Source organism: Hippopotamus amphibius, chromosome 2 (assembly GCF_030028045.1).
Source record: "Hippopotamus amphibius kiboko isolate mHipAmp2 chromosome 2, mHipAmp2.hap2, whole genome shotgun sequence".
Classification (NCBI taxonomy): Eukaryota; Metazoa; Chordata; class Mammalia; order Artiodactyla; family Hippopotamidae; genus Hippopotamus; species Hippopotamus amphibius.
Window position 1 is genome coordinate 7,897,590 of NC_080187.1, and position 26,993 is coordinate 7,924,582.

General features: G+C 54.9%; 1 protein-coding gene across 8 annotated transcripts in view; it reads right to left on the reverse strand.

The window, feature by feature from the left end:
• Nucleotides 1-42: 42 nt before the first annotated feature.
• The window catches only part of DNM1 (dynamin 1), a 43,182-nt gene continuing 16,231 nt past the window's right edge, over nucleotides 43-26,993 (reverse strand). Inside the window, exons 7-22 of one of the 8 annotated variants that reach the window (XM_057722333.1) lie at nucleotides 26,547-26,689; nucleotides 26,278-26,413; nucleotides 26,015-26,082; nucleotides 22,973-23,111; nucleotides 17,651-17,737; nucleotides 15,487-15,557; nucleotides 15,263-15,314; nucleotides 15,046-15,057; nucleotides 12,553-12,666; nucleotides 8,647-8,756; nucleotides 7,810-7,921; nucleotides 7,368-7,379; nucleotides 6,823-6,993; nucleotides 5,154-5,395; nucleotides 4,572-4,787; nucleotides 43-655 (exon numbers count right to left, since the gene is read on the reverse strand). In XM_057722333.1, the coding sequence (XP_057578316.1) occupies nucleotides 595-655; nucleotides 4,572-4,787; nucleotides 5,154-5,395; nucleotides 6,823-6,993; nucleotides 7,368-7,379; nucleotides 7,810-7,921; nucleotides 8,647-8,756; nucleotides 12,553-12,666; nucleotides 15,046-15,057; nucleotides 15,263-15,314; nucleotides 15,487-15,557; nucleotides 17,651-17,737; nucleotides 22,973-23,111; nucleotides 26,015-26,082; nucleotides 26,278-26,413; nucleotides 26,547-26,689 (1,746 nt within the window). In that variant the 3' untranslated portion in view covers nucleotides 43-594. Of the gene's footprint in view, nucleotides 1,338-1,441; nucleotides 2,300-3,158; nucleotides 3,161-4,571; nucleotides 4,788-5,153; nucleotides 5,396-6,822; nucleotides 6,994-7,367; nucleotides 7,380-7,809; nucleotides 7,922-8,646; nucleotides 8,757-12,552; nucleotides 12,667-15,045; nucleotides 15,058-15,262; nucleotides 15,315-15,486; nucleotides 15,558-17,650; nucleotides 17,738-22,972; nucleotides 23,112-24,751; nucleotides 24,891-26,014; nucleotides 26,083-26,277; nucleotides 26,414-26,546; nucleotides 26,690-26,993 lie in introns of those variants that run through there. The other 7 variants (XM_057722330.1, XM_057722331.1, XM_057722327.1 and 4 more) reach the window with 7 other exon arrangements.

A 26,993-nucleotide genomic window follows, 5' to 3' on the forward strand; every position in this document is an offset into this window, starting at 1 on the left:
CCCCTGAGCGCCACAGAGAACACAAGCCAGCAGATGACACACTTCCCCATCATCCAAAATGGGTTTATTCTCAGCCAAGAGACAGCAAGACTGGTAGTGGTCAGAGAACCACACAGCTGCCAGTACAGCACCCCCATGCTCAAGGGGGGGGGGGTAGGGATGGGAGGGTGGCAGGGGGGGCTGGCTGTCCACAGGCTGGGCATGACAGGGGGCCTCATCAGAGGTGGCACGCTTTGGAGGGGGACGTCAGGGTGACAGCGTTCCCTTGTAGGTGGGCCACAAGACTCCTCAAGGACAGCATGGTGATTGATTCCCGACGCTAGAGGTGAGGCTTGGCCATATATATGTGTGTGTGTGTATATATAATATATATATATGATTATTTATAGATATTTATAGAACGGGGCAGGAGCAAGACCACAGAGGTGCACAAGTTTCACCAACGTCACGCCTGGATGTGTCAGCTCACCACTACAACAGACTAAGTCACAGATGAAGGGGAGGCTCTGGGGCTGGGTAGCCACTGTCAAGTCACAGAACAGCCGTCCAGGCAGGCTTGGGAAGGGAGGTCTCCGAGGAATAGGAGGGATCTGGTTAGAGGTCGAAGGGGGGCCTGGGGCTCTCAGGACGGGATGGACTTGCCTGACCCGATCGGCTGGCAGTTGGAGAGAAAGCAAAGAGAGAACGGGAGAGAGAAAAGGGGGAGAGAGCTGGTAAGGCAAGGGCAGCCGAGCCCGGCAGTGGGGGCAGAGAAGGGCAGGAGCGGAAGATGCAGGTGGGGGTGTAGGTGAGGGTTCTGGAATAGAAGAGAGAGACAGAAAGGGAAGGTGGAAGGGAGGAACTGGAGATGGGCAGGGGCCAGAGCTTCACAGGGATCTAGGGTAAAGGCTGAGGCAGCCCCCACCCTGCCACTCACGCTGGTCTCTCACACACCACCAGGCAGTGCACCCACAGCTCCAGACACATGATCGGCTCCCTCTGGCTTTCCTCTTCTCTCGCCCCCCCACCCCCCCCCGTCTTTCGACCCAGTGGCCCAGGGCCAACCCTAGCCTCAGGGAGTATGGGGCCGTGAGCCCCAAGCGACAGCCACCAGGCCTGATGGAGAAAGGAGAAAGAACACTGTTTGAACCAGGAGGGCAAAGCTAACAGAATGGCTGGAGGGAGCACTAGAGGCCCCTCTGGGTGGGCAGAAAGCCCGCGAGTCCTCTGAAGGGACCCTGGGGAGGCAGGGAGGGCAGGCGGCTGGATGCCAGTGGCCACAGGCTTATAAGTCTAAGAGGGGAGCCTCAGCTGGTCGGGGGACCGCAGGTCGCGTAGGTGAGGCTGGGCCCTTCCTGCTGGGGAAAAGCAGAAGAGCAAGAGTCAGCGCAGGTGCAGAGTGGCAGGCGGGTTCGCTGGGCAAATGTGGGGGCCCAGCTGGGGCGGAACTCAGAGAAGCTGACTTGCTCAGGTCCGCAGACACAGTCATCCCCTTAGCTGAAAAGTGTAGGTCGCCCCTAGGAGCAACAGGCCCAGGTGGGTGAGCCTGCAGGCTGGCTACGACGCTCCACCTGGGGCAGAGGACGCTGCCTTCAGTGTGCACCAGCAGGAGTGACAATACCACGGAGGCAGGGGAAGGGGCTGTGTGACCTGCCTGGCCTGTGAGGTGTGCTCTGGGCTGATGGTGTGGGTGGGACACTCAGGCTTTCTGAAGCCATCGACCAACCAGAGCCTTCACCCCCAACTGCTGCTTGATTGCTGGCATGATAAAGGAGGTGGACTTAGACCTCCTCTGCCCTATCAAGGAGTTGGTTTCCAGAGCTCCCAGGCCGCCCTGGCGCCGCAGCAGGGCCCAGACTGGGGAATGAGTGTGGCCCCCAGGGTGAGGTTCCAAGGCCTCTGGCTGCTCGAGTCCAGCTCTACACACAACCCCCACCAAGCTCCCTGCCCCTAACACCATGAACCATGGGCTCTCCACTCATTCTGACGGCTCCAGAGAGCACCCAGGTCCGCCAGCTTGGGTGCGGAGCCCGTCCCAAGACCTCCCCAGGCTCAGCCATGGAGGTCTTGGGCAGTGGCACTGAGTCCCGAGGCTTGCTGAGAAGGGAGGTGAGAGAACCAGCTGGCAGCGAGGACAGAAAGAGGAAAGAATAAGTCTGGAGCTGCAGAAGGGAGAGGGAGGGGGCCTGCCTCTGAGGTCCCAGGTGCGCCCTGCAGTGTGGAGCTGGTGCGGCAGGGGGCAGACACACCGTTCATGCAGCAGGTGGAGAGGCCTGTACCTACCGTGGCTGACGCTCCTCAGGGGTCACTGATAGTGATTCTGAAAGACAGCACGAAATCAACATGGCAGTTCACACGCACACATGGGGCAGGCCTGGGGGTGGGGGGAGGGACACACACACGCACACGTCCGGGCGTGCACACACATGCGGTGAGGCCCCACGGCCCCGCATGCACACGCTGACACACATGCCCGCAAACAGCACGCATACACCCCACCCCCCGACGCCCAGCAACCTCACCAGCCGGCACGTGCAGCCTGGGTCTGCGGCATGCAGCCACTCGGCACACTGAAGCACACGCGGGGGCGCAGTCACGACACAGAAGCTCGCCCGCACACAGGAGGCATTTGCACCAGCTCCCTGCACACTTGTGCCTGGCGAGCTCAGAGGGGCACCTGCCTTGCTCCAGCAGGGACAGCTCTCGCTTTCTAAGGGTCCAGCTGTCATGTCTCCACCCAAGAGCCTTCCATGGCTCCCTACTGCTCACAGCATTGAGTCCCAACAAGTCAACCTCTTCTGTGGACTGTGAAGGTTCTCCAACCTGCCCCACCCTACCCAGGGCAACCTTTTTTTTTTTTTTTTTTTTTTTTTGGCCGTGCTGCACAGCATGCAGGATCTTAGTTCCCTGACCAGGTATCGAACCCATGCCCCCTGCGGTGGAAGTGCAGAGTCTTAACCACTGGACTGCCAGGGAAATCCCCAGGGCAACCTTTTCTTATTCCTCCTCATTCTGTCTGCACTCTGCTCTGGCCAGCAGCTCTCAATGCATGCCACACTAAACCTTTGCCCACCTGCCGCTCCTCACCCAAACACCCTCCCGACTCCTCACCACCTGAGCCTTATCTCCATCAGCCCCTGGATCTCAATAAAGTCAAGCTGCCTTGAAGCTTCCCAGACTGCTCTCTCCCCTGAGGCCGTGAAGTCCCACGTGCCAGCCAGACTAGAGTTAGAGCAGGTACCAAATCTTATAGTTCTCATGTCACACCTCAGCACAGGCCTAGGAATGTCAAATACCCTTAAGAATCTGAACTCAGGTTGGAAGTTAGCAAAGAGTTCCTATAGCCACATTTGCAGTTAATGTGGCATCCTTATAGCCACTGTCTCCCCTGATCCCCACACCAACCCTGGTAGAAAGGCAGAATGTTAAATATCATTTGGTAGAAGGGAAACTGAAGCCCTGGAAGGGAAAGTGACTTGCCTAAAGGCCCACTCCAGTCCAGTTCCCCTGACCAACACCATGCTGCCTGCTTTACCCCATCTGCCTTGGCCATCAGGTCACCATAGAGCAAGCCCCATCTCTGCTTCATTTTAGGTTCACGGAGGTTAGACCCATGGCCCTACCCTCCAGCCATCTGGAAACACAAATGGATGCTATTGGTCTGATGTGTTCTTCCTCAGAGAACATGGCCAGTGGAAACAGGGCAGACTGAGTTAGATACCAGAGTGGGCTTCCTTGAAAAAAGGTTATGGATCAAGAAGGCAAGGGAAAGGGATGAAGTAGATCCTGTTCCCTGGAAATTTCTGGGAATGGGGCAGCCTTCACCCACTCCTGTCCCCACACCCACCACTTTGATCCAGGCCAGGTAGGGCCAGAGGCAAGGGGAAGGAAGAAAGCCCTCAGGCTGTCCCATGGCTCCCAGACCCCTTTCCCAGCTGCTCCATGTCCTACCACATGCCTGGGTGCCATTCTTACACTCTCACACCCGTGTGCACGCCCACACACGCATCACACACCTTGCTGGTCACACAGTCACAGCCTGGCCTCTTTTCCTGTGGGACAGAGGCCACACAACCCTCGGGGACAGATCCAAAGAGTCAAGATTGGGAAGTGGAGGCACGAGGGTAGCCCTGAGTGTAAGTGAACAAAACCTACCCATTCAGAGAGGATTTGGGTTCAGATCCTCAGACCTGAGGTAGGCTCACTAGAGGCTGGGAGACAGAAGTAGAGAATGGAATGGAGAACGGAGGAGAGCGGCGAGAAGGGGAAAGGAGAAGGGCTGTAATGTGTGGGAGAGAGAGAGAGAAAAAGGAGGGAAGCGCCATGCAAGTGCTGAAAAGAAGTGGGCAGATGGGATAAGCCCGACAGCCCCCTCCCCAGAAACGACCACCTGCGGGACTCAGCGCCCCCTGGCGGCAGGCTCCGCCAGCCCTCGGCCACACCCCCGGTGACTCTGGCACCCACAGTCTGAGTGACTCGGACGGAGAGGGCCAGCTCTGGCGACCACGGCCGATGCTCCAGAATCCGGCCCCACCTCCCTCCCGGCCAAGCCCGCCCGGCGGCAGAGGCCGCCGCTTTCAACCCCTACTCACCTGGGGACCCCGGGCGGGGCGCGGTTGGGGCGCGAGGGCACCTGGGGGGGAGGACCGAAGGGGTCAGGGGAAGCCCCCGGCCTGGAGGGCACGGGGGGCGCCCCCCCCAGGGCGGACCCAGCAGGCGGAGGCCCAGGAGCAGGGCCCCGCGACCCGGGCCGGGCTGGGGGCACGGCGGGGGCTCGGCGCTGAGGTGTGGGGCTGGACGTGGGTGACCTGCGGGCGACAGGGAGCGAAGGACAAGGAGGGGAGATGAGCGGCTCCGTCCCACCTCGAGGCCCCGCCCCCAGCCCGGTGCCGGCCACGCCCATGCGCGCAAGCCCCGCCCCTCCGCGCCTTAGGTTTTCGCCGGAGTTCAAGCCCGCCCCCAGCGGCTTCAAAGTTCCAGCTCCACCCCTCCCCGCAGCCAGCGCTCCACGGCAAGCCCCGCCCCGCGACAAGCCCCGTCCCTCTCTAAGCTCCGCCCCTCGCTCCAGGTGGGAGCCATCCGGGTGACGCGGGCGCGCCACTGCCCGGTCCCGGCCCTCCTCCCGCGGGCCCCGGGCTGGGGGGCTTTGGGGCCGTGGGAGCCGGCCCTGGTACCTGCGTCCAGCCGGTACGCTCTGCACCTGCAGCCAGGAGTCGTCCACAGGCGGGGGCATGGGCGTGCTGACAGTGGTCGTGTTGATGTCACCGATGATGCTGAGCGCTTCTTTCAGTGCGTGGTACATGCGCAGCATCTCGTCGCGCCGCTGCGCCTGCTCGGCTGACTCCTCCATCAGTGTGTTCTGGTCCCCGCACGAGTACAGGTTGGCCAGCAGTTCCGAGAAGATGAATTCCTTGGTCTGAAGGTGGGCAAAGAGAGGATAGGGCTGGGACCTGACGCCTATACCAATTTGTCCTCCCCGCTGTGCCCTACTAGGACTTGGAGTTCGGGGATGGGGCTCTGCCACTGCCTAAACTCAGAGATCTCCCTTGCTTCCCCTACTCCCCCCTTACCCTTTTTCTCAGATGGTCACAGATCTAGGAGGACACTCAGGGCCTATTATGCACCAGGACACTTGGTTACTCAGCTTTTTTCAGCCTCAGTTTCCTCATCTGTAAAATGGGGTAGTTACACCCTTTCCAAAGACTTGTATGCTCCACTGGACCAAAATAAGGAAGATAACAGTTTAAAATTTTCTGAGCCCTTGAGTAACAGGTGTGAAAGTGTGCCTGGACTGGGTGAAATGCGAGTCTCTGTGTGTAGGGCGTGGGCTAATGTTCTTCTTAAAAATTCCCAGGGGGCTTCCCTGGTGGCCTAGTGTTAAGAATCTGCCTGCCAATGAATGGGACACACGTTTGAGCCCCGGTCCAGGAAGATCTCACATGCCGCGGAGCAACTACGTCCATGTGCCACAATTACTGAGCCTGCGCTCTAGAGCCCGTGAGCCACAACTGTTGAGCCCATGCACTGCAACTACTGAAGCCCGTGTGCCTAGAGTCTGTACTCCGCAACAAGAGAAGCCACCACACTGAGAAGCCTGCGCAATGCAACGAAGAGTAGCCCCTGCTCGCTACAGCTAGAGAAAGCCTGCGCACAGCCATGAAGACCCAACACAGCCAAAAATAAATTAAAACAAAAAACAAAAACACAAAAATACTAAAAAAAAAAATTCCCAGATGTTACCTGGCCCAGGCTCTGGAACATTCGTGGAGAGATGCTGAGGTTTTTTATGCCATAGGCCTGTGTCTCATTTATTCATTATTTAAATATATGTTGAGCACCTACTACATGCCAGGCACTGTTGTTATGCACTTTATAGTCATTTAATCTTCAACTCTATCATTATCCATATTTTACATATAAGAAAACAGAGGCTCAGAGAGGGTGGTCCATTTGCTCAAAGTCACACAAGGAATTTGTGGCAAAGCCAGGATTCCAATACAGTTCTAATTCCCCTTGGGCCATGCTTTCTCACTAAGCCACAGGTGGAAGTGGTTCTATGGGGTGTGTATTTCAAAAAGCGGTCTGGGAGTTCTCAAAAGATGCAGATTCCTAGCCCCTCCTGGAACGCATTTAAGCATGCTCGGAACAACTTGGCTGTGTGAATCTACAAAATAATATACGAAGCTCACATTATATTTCGATTGGAAAGCTCTGGCGTGGACCCATGCCTCCGTCCCTGGACTTGGTCCCACGTGGCTAGCCCGTGCCTACCCCAGGCCAACCTGGCCACCTGCCTCCCGGGTCCCACAAGAGCACCAGCCCTGCACGCAGTGGTACACCCACGTTGTTTATCATGAGGTGCATGATGGTCTTAGGCATGAGGTCTCGGACGGTCTTGTTGACGATGGCCATGTATGAGTCCACTAAGTTCCGGATGGTCTCCACCTGCCGCTCCAGCTGTGGGTCCATGGAGTGCATGAAGTTGTCTGAGCCATTCTCCTCCGTCTCACTGGCCTGCCGTTGAGAACAGAGGGCATCAGGGTGGCTGGGCCCTCAAAGCCAGGTTCTGGGCATCCCCAGGGTCCCAGCCCCTTCAAGGATGCCTAAAACCCTGAGGCACAGATAGAAACAACCGGGCTGTTTACAAAGACATTAGCTCCCCCATAGCTCTGGGTCTCTGGGCTCTGCCCACCCCAGTGCCTCTCAAGACCCAGACCCTCGTTCAGCCTTATCTTGACTCTGACTCTAGTGCCCAGAATTTGCCTTACTTTCCCAGTCCATAAATTAGGAAAGGACACCTCAAGGTCCCTTCCTGATTCTAAAGGCCTGGCCAGAGCTGGCGCCAGGCTGGAGATGCCTGGCAGAAGGTGAGGGAGGGGCGCACTCACTTTCTCTTTGTCCTGGGAGGCCCACACCAAAGCCACAGAGGTCACCACACCACCGTAGCCGCCACCAGCGAGCACAGCCGAAGCAGACACACATGGAGAGGGAAAAAGGAGGGACTGAGTAAACCCAGGGCACTGCACCCCAACTCTAAGGCAACTCTAGACACTGTCACAGTGAAAGGGGAGAAAAGTGAAGGCAGTTACAAGAAACCACCATTATGTGAAAGGGATGTGGGAAATGCCATCTGTGGCAAGAAAAGCTCATGTAAAACTGCATTGGAGAAGGATGGGAGGAAGGCTTAACTCACCCCACCCCAGAGAAGGTGGGGGAGGATCTCTGCTATACCTGAGCTTAATAAGAGCTCAAAGATATGGCATGATCTGGTATCACCAGGACCCCTCATTTTAAGCAGCTCACCTCTCCCCTACTTCCCCTGCCACTCACCCCAACACGCTCCGGGTACACCCCGGCCCTCAGGAAGGAGGCCTTCCAGCTATCCACCTCCTCCTGTGTCTCACAGGCCAGTTCCAGCTGCCGATAATCCTTGTAGACATTCCTGCAAAATGGGACAGGTGGTGAGGGGAGATGGGGAAAAGCCCATTCACCTTGGTGGTTAAGGGCATGTGTGGACTGGGGTTATCATGCCTGTGGGCCAGTCCTGGCTTTCTTATTTCCCAGCTGTGGCAAGTCCCTTCCTCTCTCCTAGCCTCAGTTTTCTCATCTGGAAGATGGGTTAATAATAATTCCTGCCTTTTAGGGTCATTGTGAGGATTTAGTGAAATGAGCAGTAAAATACTCTATTAGAAAGGGACTGAGTCCTCCAAAAGGGACACCCATGACAGCGCAGCCCCTGGCTTAGATCTCAACCCCCACTGGCCCCCTCCCTGGCTTTCCCCTTTTGGCAGCTATATTGAATCCTCATCTCTGAGTAGGAGAAAGTCCACAAGAGTCAGACCTGGGTTGGGAGGTGAGAGGCCTGGTACTGCCAGTATCTTGTGCAGGGCAGGTACTAACCAAGTAATTGCAGAAGGACAGAAGGGGCGGAAGGAGGGAGGGAGAGAGAGACAGGGAGAGGGAGGGAGGAAAGGTGGAAAGGAGAAAGGAAGGGGTGGCAGGAGGGAGGCCAGGAAGGAGATCTTGACATATGAGTCTAGCACAGAGTAGAAACAACAAATATCTGTCAAATTAATGACTTGCTGGGGGACTTGGAGCAGGTGCCTCTCCCTTCCGGATCTGTGGGCCCGTCTTTACTCCCCAGGGCCCGTGGGGGCAGGCAGGCACCTCTGTTCTGTGTTGAAGAGGGCAAAGATGTGCTTGCTGGACATGAAGCCCTTCTCCACGTCCCGCAGCTTCAGGTTGTCCACGGACAGCATGTATTTCTTCTCTTTCTCCTGGGGAAGAGGGAGGAGTGACGGGTGAGGGTGGCGCTGTTCTCTACCACGCCTCTCTCCCTAAGGATGCTCCATGCTGGGTAGGGTTGCGCCTGGGGCTGTGGACCACCAGCCCCCTTGCACTGCGCAGGTGCTGTCTGATGAAGGCCTGGCCATGGAGCCCTGGGCCTGCGGGGCACCTCGGCTCCCCACGGCGTTCAAGCCCTTCCCACCACCTCCGCATCCATGTCAGAGCTCAAGAGCCCAGGGTAGCGAGGCTGAGCTTGGCTCCTACATCCCGTACCAAGCAAGCCCTGGATGCAAGCCAGGCCAGCCCCGGCCTGGGACCCCGCACTCAGCCTCTCCTGCCCCCAGCCTGGCCCATGGGGCCTGCTTTGGATAAGCCTCTGACTTCATTTCCTGACTGGAAAGACAGGGAAAGGGGGGCCACCAGGCCTGGCGGCTTCAAAGGGCTGGCTCAGCCCACTCCCCACCGTCGCCCATGTGTTAGCGATCAGGCACACGGCACAAGCCTGGAGGTGGTGAGTCTGTGTGTGCAACGTGTGTGGTTGTGTGTTTGTGCAAACACGTGCACGCCTGAGCACGTGTCCTCTCGCCATTGTGTGTGTGCCCATGTGTCCCTGTGTGTGCATGAGGGTGCCTGAGGAGGTGCCAGCCTGGCCGTGCGTGCGCGCGCGCGTGTGTGTGTGTTTGTATATGTGCACAATTTTGTAGGTGTGGCAACTGTAAACATTTATGTGTTTGCACGAATGCGCCTGTGGGACACGTGCAGTGGGTGCATGTACTACATGCATATAGTTTTCGTAATAGGCTGAATCTGTTTGGTTTATGTGCATCGTCTGGGAGGAGTTACACGTATCTGTGGGTGGCGTGTGGATGCCAGGTCTATGTGCACATGTGTGTACGCCTGGTGGGGCTGACACGTGACTGTAGGCGGCTCTGTCCTACAGAGGGGAGGAGCTAGGGATCTTCAGAGGAGGTATCCCAGGATGGGGCTCTGGGAAGAGGGGAGGGGTTTCTGCTGCCTGGACCCCACTACCACTAGCCCACCCAACACCACAGGGCGCATGCCCGGGGGTGGGGTGGGGATGTCTGTGTGAGTCTTGAAGGACTCAGGGCTTGGACGTGGGCCTTGCCCAGGATCTCGGGTGGGGGGCTGGGTTTAGGAGGACCCTGCTCCCCGCCCACCTCCCTCTGTCCCCCGCACCCGCCTGGTCCGTCCAGCCACATAAAGCCCTCTTTATGCCAGGCGGGTGGCCGGGAGCCCCGGAGGGCGGCTGGGGGAGGAGAGGAGGAAGTTGCACACGCGGCCAGGGAACATCTGGAAGCATTCGAGGGAGGCCCCGCCGCCACCCGCCCTGCGCTCGGCTCTGGGGTTGGACACTAGGTAGGAGCAGCCTCCTCCTTCCTGCAGGCCGGCCCCCTCCCCAGGCCCCTCCTCCCCAACCACAGCTCCCGCTCACCCCTGCCACGTCAAAGGAGGCAGAAGGGGAGTCAGAGCAGAGAGGGGACCCCGGGCTGGCTGGGCTGGGCTGGGCTGGGCTGGGGACCTTGCATCTCCAGGACATGGGGCCGAAGCTCTCACCCGACGGACAGACCCTGCTGCCTGGATGGATCAGAGGACACCTCCACTCCGTCTACCCAGTGTTTAGACTATCTGTTCAGGACTCCCAAATTGTACAGTAGTCTGCACATTGGTTAGGCTGGGCTGGGTTAGACCCTCGGCGCCGCCGCTGGAGAGCTGGACCGACCCCCACCCGCCATCCCAGAACCGGAGCCTGGAGCCGGGGCAGGGGGCTTGGGGGGTACAACAGGTGGGCTGGGAGGAGGCACAGAGGGATGGGGGTGCCATCCTGCTGTGGGACGGGGTGGGGCTGCTGATGGGTGGCGGAGGGAGACTGAGAAGATGGGGGGTCAGTGAGGGCTGGGGATGTGGGCGGCCGCCAGTCCGCCCAGAGGGTCACCCAAGTCCCAAAGACCAGAGAGCTGGTGGCTGGGTGGAGAAGGAGGACAGATCACCCTCCCCCCCGCCCCCAGCCCAGACCACCTCCATGTCCCCATCTGTTTTAGTGCAAAAAATCCACTCGCATCCAACACACATGCAATCTCACCTTGGCACGAACACCCCCACAACTCGGAAACATACATTCCCACATGCAAGTTTTAAATCACATATCCGTGTCCCAAGCACACACACATCACAGGCGCACACAGACACACACACCCACTCACAAGGGAACACCGGCCCTCTCCCACCCTTACATCCGCAATACATGGAATACATACTCTCACATATGCCACACCCATGCCCTCCGTCCTCCAGCCCGCTCGCCACACACACCCCCCGACACTTACACGCCCGGCACGGGCACACACGCCTCAGGCACACATGGTTTCCCCCGAAACACACACACAGACCCTCACACACCGGACACGCCCTGATGCTTATACCCCAAACACTCTCCTGTCAAACACCCACCCACCACGTCCACAAGCCTCACGTACACCCCCAGCTCCCAGCACTCACTGCCCACCCCTCCCACCCCCACATACACTCAGCGCCTGCGTCACACATGACTCAACTCAAATGTACATACAAAGCTCCAAAAAGACCCCCCCCACACACACATATGAGGACGGGGGGCCCTCTCAGATATACTCCCTCCTCCCCCTGTGTAGCCAGTCACTGGCCCTCAACCTCTGGTCACTCTGTGCCCTGGTCCTGCGTAAGGAACCACAACACAGGAGCACCAGGAGCTGTGGGGCCAGCAGTCGGCACCCCGGTCCACGGGCACGTCTAGGGAGGCTGCCTGGGCGGCAGAACAGGAAGCGACCCCCACGCCCGTGCGCCACCTCACGCTCCATCCCTTCGAGGGGCCCCGTGCTCTGGGAGAGGCCAGGGTTGGGGTAATGAGGTCCAGATGGCTTGGCGCCCCCGCCAGTGACGACAGAGGGCCCCGCCCAAAGTGGGGAGGGGGGCCTTGCCTGGGACGCCTTGTAGGGGCCAGGGATCAAGGAGGGGGGCTTGGTGACCAAAATCACAGGCCACCACCCCAAGCTCCGCTCCCCCGCTGAGAGCACCCTCTGCTTCAACGGCCCCTTCAGGAAGAAGAGGGTCCCTTCCCCCACTCCTTAGCCAGCTGGAGTTCATTACCATAAGCGCCCCCCCCCCCAGCCCTCCCTGCTCTCTCTGGTCACCTCTGGAATCCAGATGTGGAAGCCAAATAGACTGGTTCTTAAAGGAGACCAGCAGCAGGGGAGGGAGGTGGTGCGGGGGTTCTCTGTGCCCGGCGGGAAGGGAGGGGTTTGGGGCAGTCCTTCTGTGGGGCCCCACCACTCCTGGCCCCTCCTGCTGGAGGCACCCTGGGCACCTCCCTCTGACTGCTGGGTCTGGGGACTGGGGTGCAGGGGTTAACAGGGTGTCTGGCAGCTGGACTTGTGTGTGTCATGGGCCTGTGGGGGCCACAGGGGAGGAGGCACGCCCTGGAGCAAGGAAACAGGAAGGCTGCGGGGCTGGTGGGGCCAGGGAGGGACGCCCAGCACCCCTGCCCACCCTTTCCAGGGCGCTTAGCCCCAAGATCCCCAGTCCTGCCAAGCCATCTTCTCCCTCCAGCCAGGATGAACCCCCAGGATTGTCTGCCTCTGGTCCTTACCTCTCACCTCCACCCAAAGGTCTTTGATGGGATTTTTAAATACCCCTGTTGGGTGGTCCACTCCACTCCAAGCCTGTGGTAGGGCCTGAGCCTGACTCTGGCCACCAGCCAAACCCCTTGTTGACCAGTGGCCCTTTACTTACCTCGTCATCCTTGTACCAGGACAGATTCTCGGCGGTCAGCACAAACCAGTACTCCTTGGAGCCCCCCTTCATGATACCGATGTTGTTGATGGTCAGCCAGCCCTTCCGGATGACCTGGAGGGTGTGTGTGGGGAGGCGCAAAGTCAGCGGGTAGAGGCCGATTCCCCGTGGAGGATGGGGTAGGCACAGAGAGACACTCAAAAGCCCACCCCTTCTCCAGCTCTTGGAGGCCTGGCTGGTCAGGGAGGGTGGGGTCCAGACCTGCCCTGGTTTGAACCACAAGTGAGCAGAGTGGAAGACAGAGGAAGGCAGAGGTCAGCTCAGGATAAGGAGCCTTCTGACAGTCAGAGCCATCTGAGTAGGGGACTGGTGGCCTTGGTAGGGGACGAGATCCCCACAGCTAAAAAGTGTGCAAGCAGAGTTTAGGTGGCTGATTGGGCAAGACAACTCTGAGCATCTTTTCAGCTTAAGTCAATGTATTCAAAACCTTTTTCTGACCTCAGGGACTTTGCACATGCTGCTGTTGACTCTGCCTAGAAAGCACTTCCTCCTGTTTGCCTAGCAAATCCTACTCATCCTCTGCATATGGGCTCAGAAGTTCGTCCCATTCTCAGGTAGGCTCTCCCTGGCCCTGGGTGTAAGCCAGGACCTCTATTATAATCTTTCATCACTGCCTTAAGTTTTCCTCTATGACGATAACTGGAATTTTGAATTTGCGCACGCGCGTGTGTGTGTGTGTGTGTGTGTGTGTGTATGTGAGAGAGAGACTATCTGTTGATGCCAGCCTGTCTTGCTAAATTGTGAACTCTCTCCCTCACTGGTATATCCCAGCACTTGGCAGGGTGCTCAGCAAACAGTAAGTAAGTAATCAATACATATTTGTGGCATGAGTAAATGAATGCTATGATAGTAGGGTTCTCAGAGTCTTTGCCCCCAGGCCCCAGACAGGGGTGGGGTGGTAGAGTGCGAGGCAGGGACACAGACCCCTCTTCCCCAGGGAAGCCCAGAGTAACAGGCAAAGGTCTCTTTTTACAGCAGGAAGCAGCTGTCCCCAGGACTGTCCTGAGCCATGGACACAGACCCGGGCCTGCGGATTCTGCTCCAAGGGCAGGGCCACTGACCAGACCCTGGTGGCAGGACAGACTGAGGGGACGAGGGAGCTGCTTCTGCTCTCTTCCCGAGCCCTGGCCTCCCTGGCCTCTCCCCTGAGCATCCAGAGAAGACCAAGGAGCCTGGGGCTGGCAGGAAAGCCCTCTGGGATCAAACCTGCTTCTAAGGCCCTCAAAGCCCCCCCACCCCCCATCCCTCTCTAACCCTCTCTGACTTCCCGAGAACCTTGCGGAGAACCCAAGTCATACAGTGGATCACAGCTAGTAGCTCCCTTAGTCATTAAGAGGGACACGATAGCCAGGCGCCCCATGACCCCTCTCCCACCCTATCCTGGTCTGGAGAGGATCCCCTCAGCGTCTCGTCACTGTCTTTGGAACTGGGTCTGAATGCCACACCCTGGCCCTCCATCACCCTGATCTGACCTCTCCACCCTGCTCCTGCCCTGACTCGCAGCCTTCGTCCTCCCTTGGCCACCCCCAGCTCTGCCCTCCTCTCTGCTCATCCAAAACCCCCTTCCAGAGCTCCAGCACCAGGGACCTCCTGTTCCCCCCACTCCCACCCTGCCTGGGCCCTGACTGCAAGCCCAGGCTTCCAAGGGGCAGGGCCAGAGTTTGACTCCTGTACTGACCAGCACAGCACAGGCACCAGTGAGTGCTGCTGAACCCAATCGCCCTGCGATACTGCATTGATTAACTCCTTCATTCTGTTGAGCACCAGCTATGGGCCAGGCACTGTGCTGGGGACTGAAGATTTACTGGTGAACAGACCCAGCCCTTCCCCTTATAGGGTTCAAGAGGGAAAGGATATAATGTCAGTAATCACACAAACACCTCGATTATCACAAAGAAACCACAGCCTCTGGAAGAGCTCAGACTCTACGGCTGGTGGTACAACTGGGGCTGAGAAGTGGCGTTTCAGCAGAGATCTGAAGGTCAGAATAGGTAAGGAGACACTGGTCTCTTGACATTTCATTCATCCCTTTACTCAACTCTGATAGTGATGCCAGCTTAAAAACATTCTCTCTCATCCATCCATCCATCCATCCATCCATCCATCCATCCATCCATCCATCCAACAGATATTTAAAGAGCTCCTATTCAGTGCCAGGCCCCTGCCAGGCATTTTCACTCACCCCAGCCCACGTGGTCTACCTCTGGCTGAAGTAGATGCTTAGTTCACGTGCAATGATGAACAGATTGGTGGGACTCTGTGTGGGGCTAGACCTTGCCTCTGGCCTGAGTACATGTGTGGACACCCATGTGCTGGTGTGTGCAAGTAGCTCAAACCAAAGGGTGCCCTCTTGACCCCTGCACATCCCCACTACAAATGGGTCCCCTCCTCCCCCTCACTACACAAACCAAGAGCCCCAGTCCTGGTACTCACCAGAATCTCATCCTGCAAAGAGGTAACCATAGCAACCACGAGAGGCATTGGGAGAGAGGAGAGAGGGTTACTGAGGCAGAGTGGGAGGCTTGTGGCTGGCATCTGATAGGCTCCCTGGCCCCTGTGGGACCCTTCCCCTCGGGGGAGGGGGCTCTCAGAGCTTGGCGTCCATCCGGCACCCTCCATCCCTCCGGCTGGGGCACTGAAGTTCACTCACCTGGTTCCCTGAAGCCTTCTTCTTGTTCATCTGGTTGCTCCTCTGCTGAGCACTAATGAGGAGAGAAAGAAGAGTCCCAGAAACTTCTCTCAAGATGCCCAGCTTCAATGCTACTGCTCAGTGGGCACCAGACCCAGAGGCTTAACCCAGCAGGCCTGGGACACACACACACACACAGACACAGTCACATGAGATGTTACCTTCTCTGACCAGGGAACACTCACTTGGCAAAGCCTATGAAGTCCTCGTGGTTGGTATTCATGTAAGCCAGTTCAATATCGATCAGGAGCATGACCTTCAAGGATACGCAGGTCAGCAGGAAAGTGGGAAAGATATCACAGAGTTATAAAATGCATGAAAAGCTGAGAGAAGCATACTTGCAGCATGTATAGAATCCATAATAAATAAATCTATAATCCATAATAAACAAAGAAATGTATCCATAACAAGTAAAGAGTTCCTATAAATCAATAAGTAGAAGACAAGAAACACACAAATCAAAATAGTCAAAGAACATGAATGGGTAATCCATAGAAGAAAAGTGTATAAGCCATAAGGATATGTGAAAAAATGCTCCCTCTCATTAATAAAGAAATGTAAGTTAAAATGAGACCCTTTTTTAACCTATCAAATAAATAATAAATACTGATAATGACCAGTGTGGGCACAATTGTGGGAAGACAGATTCTCTACCATTACATGGGTGGAAGTGTAAATTAGTATCGCCTTCTTGGAGGGCAGTTTGGCAATATTAAATGCACATATTCACTTCTAGAACTGTATCTCACAGATAAGCTCATTGAGTACCAGGGTGTTCAGATTGGTGTGGTTTGTAGCAGAGAAAAACTGGGAACAAGCCAACAGCCCCGAGAAGGTGAAATAGATCATGGTATCCTCTAAACTACAAAGCACTCTACAGCTGTTCAAAAGGATGAGGATAACTTCTAGATTCTGTCACGGGAATATCCCCTTTGCAAATAATTAAGAGTGATGGGATCTGTAACCGAGTCGTGATGGGGGTGACATTCCTGATGCTCAATGCCAGGTTCAGACCCAGGCCCTGCTGCTTCCTGCGACTTCGTCCTCATTGAGCTTCAAATTTCACAAATGAAGTGTTTCGGCCTCACGGGAGTGGTGAAGACACAGTGAGAGGAGGAAGTTCATGTGTCTGACGTAATAGGTGCTCAACAGACGTTAGCTACAATTATCTTTGGAGAAAAAAGGCAAGACACACAACAGGATTGTGATTCTTTAGGAGTAAGAGGAAATCTGGAATCTGTGCGTGCCTAGGGAGAACGTCTGGAAGGGGACACAGCAAACATAATGGTTATGTTATGGGAGACTGGGGGCGGGGAAGAGTGAACGGAGGAACACTTACTCGCAATTTAACGACTTCTATACTGATTGACTATTTTATTGGGTATTTATCGCGTTTGTCATTAAAAAGAGACCAATGAGGATTTAGAAACACAACACCAGCAACAAAAACGTGAGTGAGTGGGGATAGCACCATTGTGGAGAAGGGGTGTATGAGGATAGAGGCTGGGAACTGCAAACTAGAGGTGGGTATAGACTGAAGGATGACAGGGAGATGGCCAAGGAAAAAGGACTTCCCTGCGAGGTTTATGAGAGCCCGAGGGAGCCTGCTCACCTCTGCTCCTCCCAACTCAGAGGAGCATTCAGCGAATATGCTTCCTACTGAAGGAAGGAATATTTGATAAATGACTACATAAAAGGAAGGGAGGATGCTACAACATGGATGAACCCTGAGAACATTATGGTAACTGAAGTAAGCCAGATACAGCAGACAAATGTCGTATGCTTCCACTCATATGAGGTACCTAGAGTTGTCAAATTCGCAGAAACAGAAAGGACGATGGCAGTTGCCAGGGGCTGGGAGAAGGGGGGAATGGGAGTCATTGTTTTCTTTTTCTGTTTGTTTGTTTTGTTTTTTTCTGGCCCTGTCCTGTGGCATGTGGGATCTTAGTTCCCCAACCAGGGACCAAACCCATGCCCCCTGCATTGGGAGCAGGGAGTCTTCACCACTGGACTGCCAGGGAAGTCCCTGGGAGTCATTGTTTAAGTGGGACAGAGTTTCATTTTAGGAGGATGAAAAAGTCCTGGAGATGGATGGTGGTGATGGTTGTGTAGCAATCTGAATATACCTCATACCAGTGAACTGCACACGTTAAAGTGGCTAACATAGTAACATTTGTGTTATACACATTTTTTGTCACAACAAAAAAGAAAGAGAGAAGCAGAAAGTTAATAGGAGGAGAGAAAGCATATACGAGAGTCTGAGGCAGAAGAGACAAAGTGGGAAGGCAGAGGTGAGCCCCAGGACAGGAGTGAATGGTGACGGAGGAGGGGGTGGTGCCACGGCCTCACCTGCTCCTTGGTGCGACCCTCGCGCTCCCGGATGTGGGAGGTCACTATGCGCTCCATCTCCTCCCGCAGCCGGGGGTACTGCTGGAGCTGGGGAAGGGCGGGAGGGGAGAGAGCCACGTACACAGGGGGCACAGGCAGGGGGCATCCAAACCCCGCCGGAACCCAGGGGCGCGGGCCGGGAGGGACACACAGAACGCCCAAGACCTGGGGGCCCAGGAAGCTGATGGCACCAAGCCACGGCCACCCCTTTCCCCCAACTGTGGGTTCCAAACGGCAATTCAAGGGTCTTCCCAGTTCTAGGCCCTCTTCACTAGCCTGCCTGGGCAACTTCACGGGGCGGGCCGTTCCCCAGCGCGCAAGCGCCTTGGGAATCGGCTGCTCCTCAGCCGCCATCTGGGAAACAGACCCTTCGGTTGAGGCCTTTGTTTGGGGCACCGTTAGCTCCCCAAACGTTCACTGATCCTCAGGGCTACCCTTTGCCTTCTTAGGGGCTTGGAGGCACAGTCAGGTGCTGCATCAGGCAGGTAAAGGCCTGCAGATTACCATCTAGGGAGGCTCTGGGGAGGGCAGGGACCAAGGTGCCAGGTGGCCTCCTGAGTCAGGCTCGGGACAGGCAATGCTCCTTGTCAGAGCTGGGAGAGGGAGGCAGGGGGAAACCAGCCGTCACACCAAGGACATGCGGGAGGCAGAGGCATGCGAGGGCATGGGGGGGGTGGGCATGCAGAGTGGGGGTGCCAGCAGCATGAGCAGTACCCTGCGGGGGCCCTCTTGGTAGAAACCGCCCGGCTTTGCCTCCCTTTGCATGCCCTGGCCTGGCACCCCCCCCCCCACCCCAGATGCATCTGCCTGGCTCCGAGCTGGCTGGCCAGCCTGTCTGTCTCCACCCCACTTCTTTGGGGGCACTTCTTCTTCAGCAGCACCCTTCTACCTTCCCCCCCACTCACCCCAGTTTTTATCAACTGAGGCCACAGGGGAAGTTGCTCCAAACCCTTCCCCCACTCTGTCCCCAGCTCAGCCAGGCTCTGGACAAAACCCAGACTGACTCCTCCTTCAAGACTGTGTTGAATGTCACGTCTTCCAGAAAGCCTACTGTGACCACCTTCATGTGTCCCATTCCACCCCCCCCCCCCACCACCAGCTTCCCTCGCCAAACTGGACTGTAATTGCCCTGAAGGCAGGGGCAGGGCTGGGCGCACCGCCAGTGCTCCAAGAGGGCATGTGGAAGGAATGAGGGAATGAATGAAAGATGAATGTCTTTGCCCTCCTTGCCAGGGTGAGCGGACACTGGCTCCTCTGCCCTCTGGCTTGTGAACCGGCGACGCCTCGGAGATGGGGACTCGCTGAGCTGCTGATGGTGGGAGTCTACCCAAGGGGGCCTCCTCCTCTGCTACGGAGGGGCCCAGGGCTGGCAAAGCTAGACCCACACCTTGTTCTTCTTCCCATGCCTGGGTCAGGCCCCTCAGGTGGAGCCCCCCTATGTGGGAAGAGAGCTGGAGGTTAGCGTGCCTGGGTCACAGGTAGTGATTCTCAGGGCAAGATGGAGGCCAAGGAGACGGGGCAGGGGGCATCGGGAGAGGCAGGAGGGTGGGGGAGAAAGCAGTGCCCTGGATGCCAGCCCAGGAGAGGCAGATTTGAGAGATGCCACATCCTCCCTTCTCCCCGCAACCGTCCCATGACTGTACCAAGGGTGTGGGTCAGGTGGCCAAGCTCAGAGGACCTGGGAGAGAGGAAGCTTGAGACCAGGGCCTTAAAAACAAACTTTGGCTGGAGGGGCCCAGTGGACCCTGCTGCCCTACGAGGCTCAAGGATGGGCTCTCACTCCTCACAGTCTCCAAGTTGGGGCAGATTCGGGACTGAGTCATCGCCGCCAGAAAAGCCTCCTCTGAGACGGTCCCAAGCGCTCCCTCCCAGGGTGGCATTGGGGGAGAGGCAAGGGGGAGGAGGAGGCAGCAATTTGCCAAAGAGCATGACCAGTTCTCCCACTAACGGCCTGGATGTTACATTTGTCAAGTTTTCCACATGTCACAAGTGACAGGGCAACCTCAGCCCCTTTGAGAAGTTCTGTTCCCTTTGAGCATCTTTTTCCACTCTGGCTGCCTCTGAGCATTTCCAGGACTTTGAGCCAGTTTTTAAAATGGAACTTTTCTCTCTCAGTTCCTGGCTAAGTGGGGCAGTCAGCCTGGAGCCTACCGTTTAGTGGTGGGGAACACAGGCCCTGGAGCCACCATGGCTCTGGGTTCAAAGCCAGCTCCCAACCCTGCTGACTGTCCTTGGGAAAGTGATTGGACCCCTCTGAGCCTCGGTTTCTCCAGGTGTCACATGGGGTAATAACGGCACTTTCCCTCTTAGGGTTGTTGAGAGGACTGAGGAGCACACCCTGTGCTAGACATTAGATTCCAGATTTCATCCAGAAATGAAAACACTAATCCGAGCAGGGCTAGGAATAATTAGCGGGAGTGGCTCGATAAATTTAGGAGACTCAGGGAGGAAAAAGAAAAGACGAAGATGGGTGAATTTTGCTATGTAAACAAAAAACTACTATGCGTTAAATCAATCAAAAGGTAATTTTTTTAAAGAAATAATTTATAAGCTTTCCTTTCTGAAGTTTTCATTGATCAATTTTTCTGCTTACAAAAATTTACTGACTCACTGTAAGAAATCTGAATATGACTAAAGTTTGTGAAGTCGAAGTGGAAAAATTTCTATGTTCTTTGCCCTCTTAAAATAATGGTTAGTAACTATGCCTTTGGAATTTTATCACTTATGTAGATTATTATATTAAATTATATTATGTTATATATTTTATACAGTTATCATTTATATGTTTATTACCTTCCCCCCCCAAATTTTATACATTCTTTTCTGAAACCTACTTTTTCCCCCACGGTACATTGTGGAAGGACACATGAATGAAAATAACATCCCTTGTGCTTTTAACAACTATAATCTTTTCATTGTCTGTATGATACTATAATCAATCCCCTCTTGATGGACATCTGGGTTGTTTCCAAAATATTACCATTTACCCTAATTACTGCTTTTATGGAATGCAATTCAGCAAAGTGTTCCATGGTTTTTAAACGTTTATATCTAGTAATCGGTCTTCTAGGAATCTATCCTAAGGAAATAATCCTAGAGAAAGAAACAATTCTTTATACACAAAGATGTTCATTGCCAGGGTATTTATAATACTGAAAAACTGGAGACAATTTCAGTGTTCGCCAATAGGAAGATGGTTAAGTAAACCGTGATAAATCTATTCAATAGACTATTATGCAATCATTAAAAATGTTCACAGAGACTATGTAATAACACCCACCAAAATGTATTAAGAGAAAAAGTAGGATACTAATATATTCACAGTGTGAATACCTAACAAAGTAAATAAGCCTATGTATAGAAAAAAGTGTGGAAGAATAAATTGGTGAAAACTTTTTGGAGAGCAAATCTTGCAGAAGTTACCAAAACTGTGAATACTCACATTCATTGACTAGGCAATTCTATACTAGAAATTTGCTCTGAAGAAATGACAGAATGAGTACCACAAGTACCTTTATAAGGTACTTCACCGCAGCACTGTTTGTAAAAGAAAGAAAAAAAAGGTTGAAACAACCGAAATGTCTGCCAATAGGATATTGAATATATAAATCATGTCATATTTCTACAGTGGAATACAATTCAGCTGTTCAAGACCATGATCTTTATGTAGCTACTACAAGGATTCCACTCCACACTGCTCAGTAAAAAAGAAGAATTCACAGATCAGTGTGGTCAGTGTGATCCCTTCTAGGTTAAAATTGGTGTATATGTGTTATTAGTTAGGAAGGGTGTGCCGCTAGCAGTCCTTATCTCTAGGGTTGTGAGGTTATAGGGGCTTTTGCTCTCTCTGTGCTGTTTGAATATTTTGTTAACAGTCATGTATGATCAGAACAAAATCAATACTGATAATTTCATTTTTTTAAAAAGGAATGTACTTGAAGGGAATGCACAAAAATCTCAGTGTGGCTCTCTGAAAAGGGAGAGCTCTTGCCTCCTTTTTACTCTTGGGTGTGTTCCCAAGTTTTTAAATGGAGAGTATACTACTTTCATTATGAAAGCCAGATTTCTAAAAAATTTAGTTATAGTTTGTCTTCTTTTGTAAAGAGATTTGAGGCAGCTTAAAATAAAGTCGGTATTTTTCAGTTGAACAAACGTTAAGGCTGTGTACATGCTTAGTATTCACGATGCAGCGGGACCATGATTTAGATGTCGTGATGCATACTATGCAATGGAGAGTCCAGCCGAGATTTGAGTCCACCTGGATCAGGCACTGAGTGGAGGCTAATTTGCTTAATCTATCCTCATTTGGCACAAAAGTGAGCAAAAGTGAGACAGGATTGTGAAAGCGGCTCAGAGGACGAATTGTGTAGGAGCCACGAAAACCGTGATACTTATTTGAAACATGAAGTTAAGGCAGATGTTTCCCCACCTCCCAGCATAGGGAGCTTTTCAGAATACAAGTGAGGCTGGGCTCACGCAGGCCCCTGGGAAGAAATGATTTACATGATCTGGCGAAAAATCCCCCAAATGCCTCAAAGTAGACAAATAGGAAAAAGGCATCTAAAAGGTCACAGACAACTCAAAAGAGGCTGACCCCGTCAAACATGTGTGGATTACAGTAAAGTAAGTAACCCAATATGCTTTTAGGCAAATTGGTTTTGAGGCACTGGGATAGCTCCCCCACCCCAGGAGGCCCTGATTCCAGATCTCTTCCCTTGGCCTCCCTAAATCTGAATTCCACTCTTTTTTTGATGGGGGGGCGGGGGGGAACAGAATCTCAGTTCCCTGACCAGGGATTGAACCCAGGCCCTGGCAGTGAAAGCGCCGAGTCCTAACCACTGGACCGCCAGGGAATTCCCTTCATCCCACACTGCTGTTCTTTTCTGAGACTCGGTTTTGTCATCTGTAAAATGGGGATAATACTACCGACTGCTTAGGATTGTTAAAAGGATTAAGTCAGATAACAAGGGCAAGCACTTAGCTTAGTGCTTGGCACACAGTAGGTGCTCAGTAAACAGCAGGCATCTCCTTATCAACATTGTCAAAGGAGCCACTGAGGATGCTTGGGTTAGAGCAAAGCCTCCCGGCAGAGGTGGGGGCCTGAAGGAAGCATGAGTACAGTATACCCAGGGTTAGAAACCGGCATAAGATCTCGGGGCCAGGAATCACCCGGGCTGGCCTGGGCGTCTGGGTCCACCTGGGTGGCTGAGAGGCTGCCAGGCTTGCTCAGCAGTTGGTTCTTGCCCATGGCCAGGCCCAGCCCCTCCCAGGCAGCCATCATACCTTTTCACTACACTTTCTGATGGTGGCCGTGAGCTCACTGACTACCATATCCACACACTTGATACTGGGCTCTTTAAGCTTCTGCACCTGCTTTTTCACTGTGGCTTCAAAAGCGAGGTCAGGTGTGAAGAGGCCCGTCCTGCACCCGGGGAGGAGGAGGGAAACAGGAGGAGAAGCAGCCAGGGGGGTGGGTGGGTGAGGAGAAAGAGGGGAGTGAAAGCCAAGCCGGGCCAGGTGCCGGGGTGCAGGATGGCACAGGCATGAGGGAAGAGAGACACCGACACAGAGAAAGAGAGAGAGAAGAGAAGACAATGTGAGCGTGGGACCCGGCCCTCTGGCTGCCACCTGGATTGGCACCTCCCAGGTGCTGCCAAGCAACCCCCAGTGTTCTGAGGGCACGGGAGGGGTCTGCGGGACCAAGCTCCTGCCCCATCCAAGGGCCCTTACTGAGTTCATATTCTCCCCCCAGGGCTTGCCTCCCCCCCCCCCCCACTCCCCTTCAGCTACCCTGAGCCAGCCCTCTCTCTCTTTTCCTATGCCATCTTTGTTACAGCCTTGGGTCTTGCTGAGGAGCTGACCCAGGCCAGGACCGCACTCACCGACATTCTGTTCAGTTCTAGGTTTACCAGAACCTCCTGTATTCACTTCATCCCAACTCCAAAGCCCAGCACCATTCCCTATTCTCTACCAAGGTTGTTGCATCCCACTGCCCAGGCTGTGCACTGCACAACTCCAGGGGGCTCCATTTCCATAGACTATGGGGTAGATGATGCCTCCTGGAGTTGCTGTGTAGCTGCCTGATTGCCATTCTCCAGCTCCCTGCTCTACTCCTGCCCTTTCCTTTCTCCTCAAGGGGCATCCTTTGCCTCTCCTCCTAAAGAGTGTGGAGGAGCTCAGTTTGGAAAGACAGAGAGAGAAGAGGAAAGACAGAAAGAGTAGAGATGGTGATAGAGAGGGGCCAGGGCAGCCGTGGGGAGGGGAAAGGAAGGGAGGCCTGGGGGTGGAATCAAACGAGCACTGGACTTGGAGTCCAAAGCCTTGGCTCCGAGTAACAGCTCTGCCACCTCCTAGCTCATATGACCTTGGGCAAGTCACTTGGTCTCCTGAGCCTCAGTTTTCCTGCTGTGAAATGGGTGTCATCCTCCCTGCCCTGCTCATCGCTCCTTGAGTGGTTCTGTGAGGCTCAAATGACACAGCAGATGAAAGAGGGCTCTGTCCCTGGAAGGCTGGATGTGGATGGAAGGTACGGGGAAGGTCCTGAGTGAGGGTCCTGAGTGAGGGTGGCATGAGATGGGGAAGATGAAGGATAGTGAGGAGTCAGGGTACCTGCTTGACCTGGGTCCTCTGAATCCCTCTGGCCGTCCAGGCTCCTAGCGCAGCACCTAAGAAGGTCCTGTACCTCATCTGTCTCCAGGGACAAGACTTCCCAAGACCCCTCCCTGGAGCCCCCAAAGATGACCCCACCTCTGAGAGCAGAGAGGGGGCTCAGGGTCCCCTCTCCTCCGTGAGCTGGGGGAGCTCTTGGTGGGCTTTCAGGGCAAATAACCACCATCATACCTGTCTTTCCAACGTCTAATCCCTCAGTTCCCCTGGCCTGGGGGCCAGGGGTTGGGTGAGGCCCCTCAGAGAGTCCCCCTCTCCTGGACTCTGGTGGCCTGCCTCCCCCACCCCGCTGAGGTCTGTACATGCTACCAGGAGGCAGTGGGGGAGATGGGGAAGGAGCGCCTGGCAGGAGAGCAGGGCGGGGCAGAGGCGGGGGCTGGCCGGGCCGCCGGTTACCTTCTTGGTGCACTGTCTAACGGTGCTGATTAGCTCCGAGATAACCATGTCCACACACTTGAGACACGGTTCTCGGATCTTCTTCACCTGCTTTTTCACAATGGTCTCAAAGGCCATGTCTGGGGTAAAGAGCCCCGTTCTGAACGCCCGGAGCGGGAGAAGGGCACGGTGTCACAGGCCAGCTCCTTCCAGGAGTACTGGGCCAGGGCCCCGCCCCGACCCCCTGAGCTCTGCCCTCGGGTTCCTCCCACTACCCTTCTATGGACCTCAGTGTCCCCATCTCTAAAATGGGCAGGAGGGATTCTAATGAAGGCCTTTCAATCGATGCTCTTTAAGGCAAGACAAGGTCTGTTTATAACTGTTGCATATGTCCTGCTTTGTCTTCAGATTCTTTTCATACAAAAGGTTCTATGGCTAGAAATGGTTTGAAAACTGCCAAACTGGGTTCTCTTTAAGACCTTTTCTGGGAATAAAACATTTTATTTTAAGACTAGGAGAGAGGTGTTTTTTGTTTGTTTGTTTGTTTCTGTGCCTTAGCTAATGCAGTCTGTAAATTTCATACTAAACCTTGGAATTGAACCTACATGAAAGCAGGGGCCTTTTGGGCTTGCGCAGTGCCTGGCACTTAGCAGGTGCTTTAACTTTTCTTGTTGAATGGTCAGTGTAGATCTGGGTCCCTGGAGGGGGCTAAGCTTTTAAAGAACAGAGAATTTCCCAGTCTTTGTTCTGGTCCACAGGAGTTGGGGTTGGCTAGCAGGAGGGAAGCGGGGTGGAATGGGGCCAACTTTGGGCTAATGGGACTGTGGGAGGGTCTGGAGGGTTGGGAGGCCTCATCCCGTCATAAAAGGTTCACAGACCAACACCTGATGCTCCGCCCCAGGCAATACCCAGTGGTGTGGGCAGCTTTGCACTGGGTAGGACTGGGGTGGAGGGAGCTGTCTCTCCTTGGGGATGGGCAGCGGGTCCAAGCCCAGAGGGTGCTTCCCCAGCCACCTGTGTCTCGGACTCTACCCAGGCCCTGTTCCCAGGGACAAGCAAAGGAGGATAGCAGACTGCAGGTAGGGGGGTGGCCCGGGTCTCCCATCTACCTCTCCTAGCCAGAGCCTGTCCACGCTGGGAGCCAGAAAGTCGGGGTTGAAGAGATTGGGGACTCGGGCTGTCGGTCCTTCCTAAGGGAGGCTCACTCCCTCACTCCCTCTGCCTCTGCACTAGACCCCTCCTGCCTTCCAGGGTTCGGATCCCTGCCCCGCTCCCAATACGTGCCTAATGCCATGGATGTTCTTGATGGCGTAGCTGATCTCCCTTCGGAGTTCCTTCTCGTCAAACTCCATCTGTGCAGGAGACAAAGAGATGGCTGGTCAGGGCCTGTCCCGCTACCTGGGAGGTCAAGACAGGGTCTACCCCACTCCCAGAGCTGGGCACCAGGGCCTCTAGTGGGGTCAGAAAATGTACGTTAGCGAGTCCTCGGTAGGGGGGTAGGAGGGAGGGTAGTCCTGAGCCCTCCCGCCCCTGGGGGGCCTGCCTACCTTGACCAGCTCAAAGGGGAAGCGCTCATGGAAGATCCGGTTGATGCGGGCTCCCCCTGACAGTTCATAGGTGTCAATCTGGTCCCCTGAGCCCTCGATGCGTTTCTCAAAGTCTACGGCGAATTGCTGGACCATCCTGGGGACACAGTGGTAGGACCTGAGGGGGCGGCGGCAGCCCAGAGCAGGGAGCCCTGGGAGAGCCCTGTGCTGAGAGGCTGGGGGGAGGGGCAGCTCCATGATGGGGAGTCAGGAGTTGGGGAGGGACGCACTGCAGCAGAGCCTTGGTCTTGCGCGCTGGGTCATCAGGGCGGAAGTTCTTGTACTCCTCCACCTCCTTCTCAATGGACAGCAGCTGGCTCTGAAGCTTGTTCCGCAGCCCTGGTAGCGTGTCCCGGATGTGATTTGTCAGTTGCTGGGAGTGGGGGCAAGGAGAGGGTTAAGGTCATGGTCACAGACCCAGAATGCCCATAGGATGTCTGGGGCCCGTGTGGATGTGGTAAGGGGCAGAGCCACAGTCCTGCCCACTGCTGCCCTGTCCACCAGAATGAAAGCTGCCTGAGGGTAGGGCCTGGCACACAGTAGTTGCTCACAGACGTGTATTAATTGAATTAATGAGTCAATAACTCCATGTTCGATAGAAGCCAGAGATCTAGATTTTTATTGGAAAATACCTGATTTTGACTAATTTAATATTTTTAGACAACACAAGAGCCAGA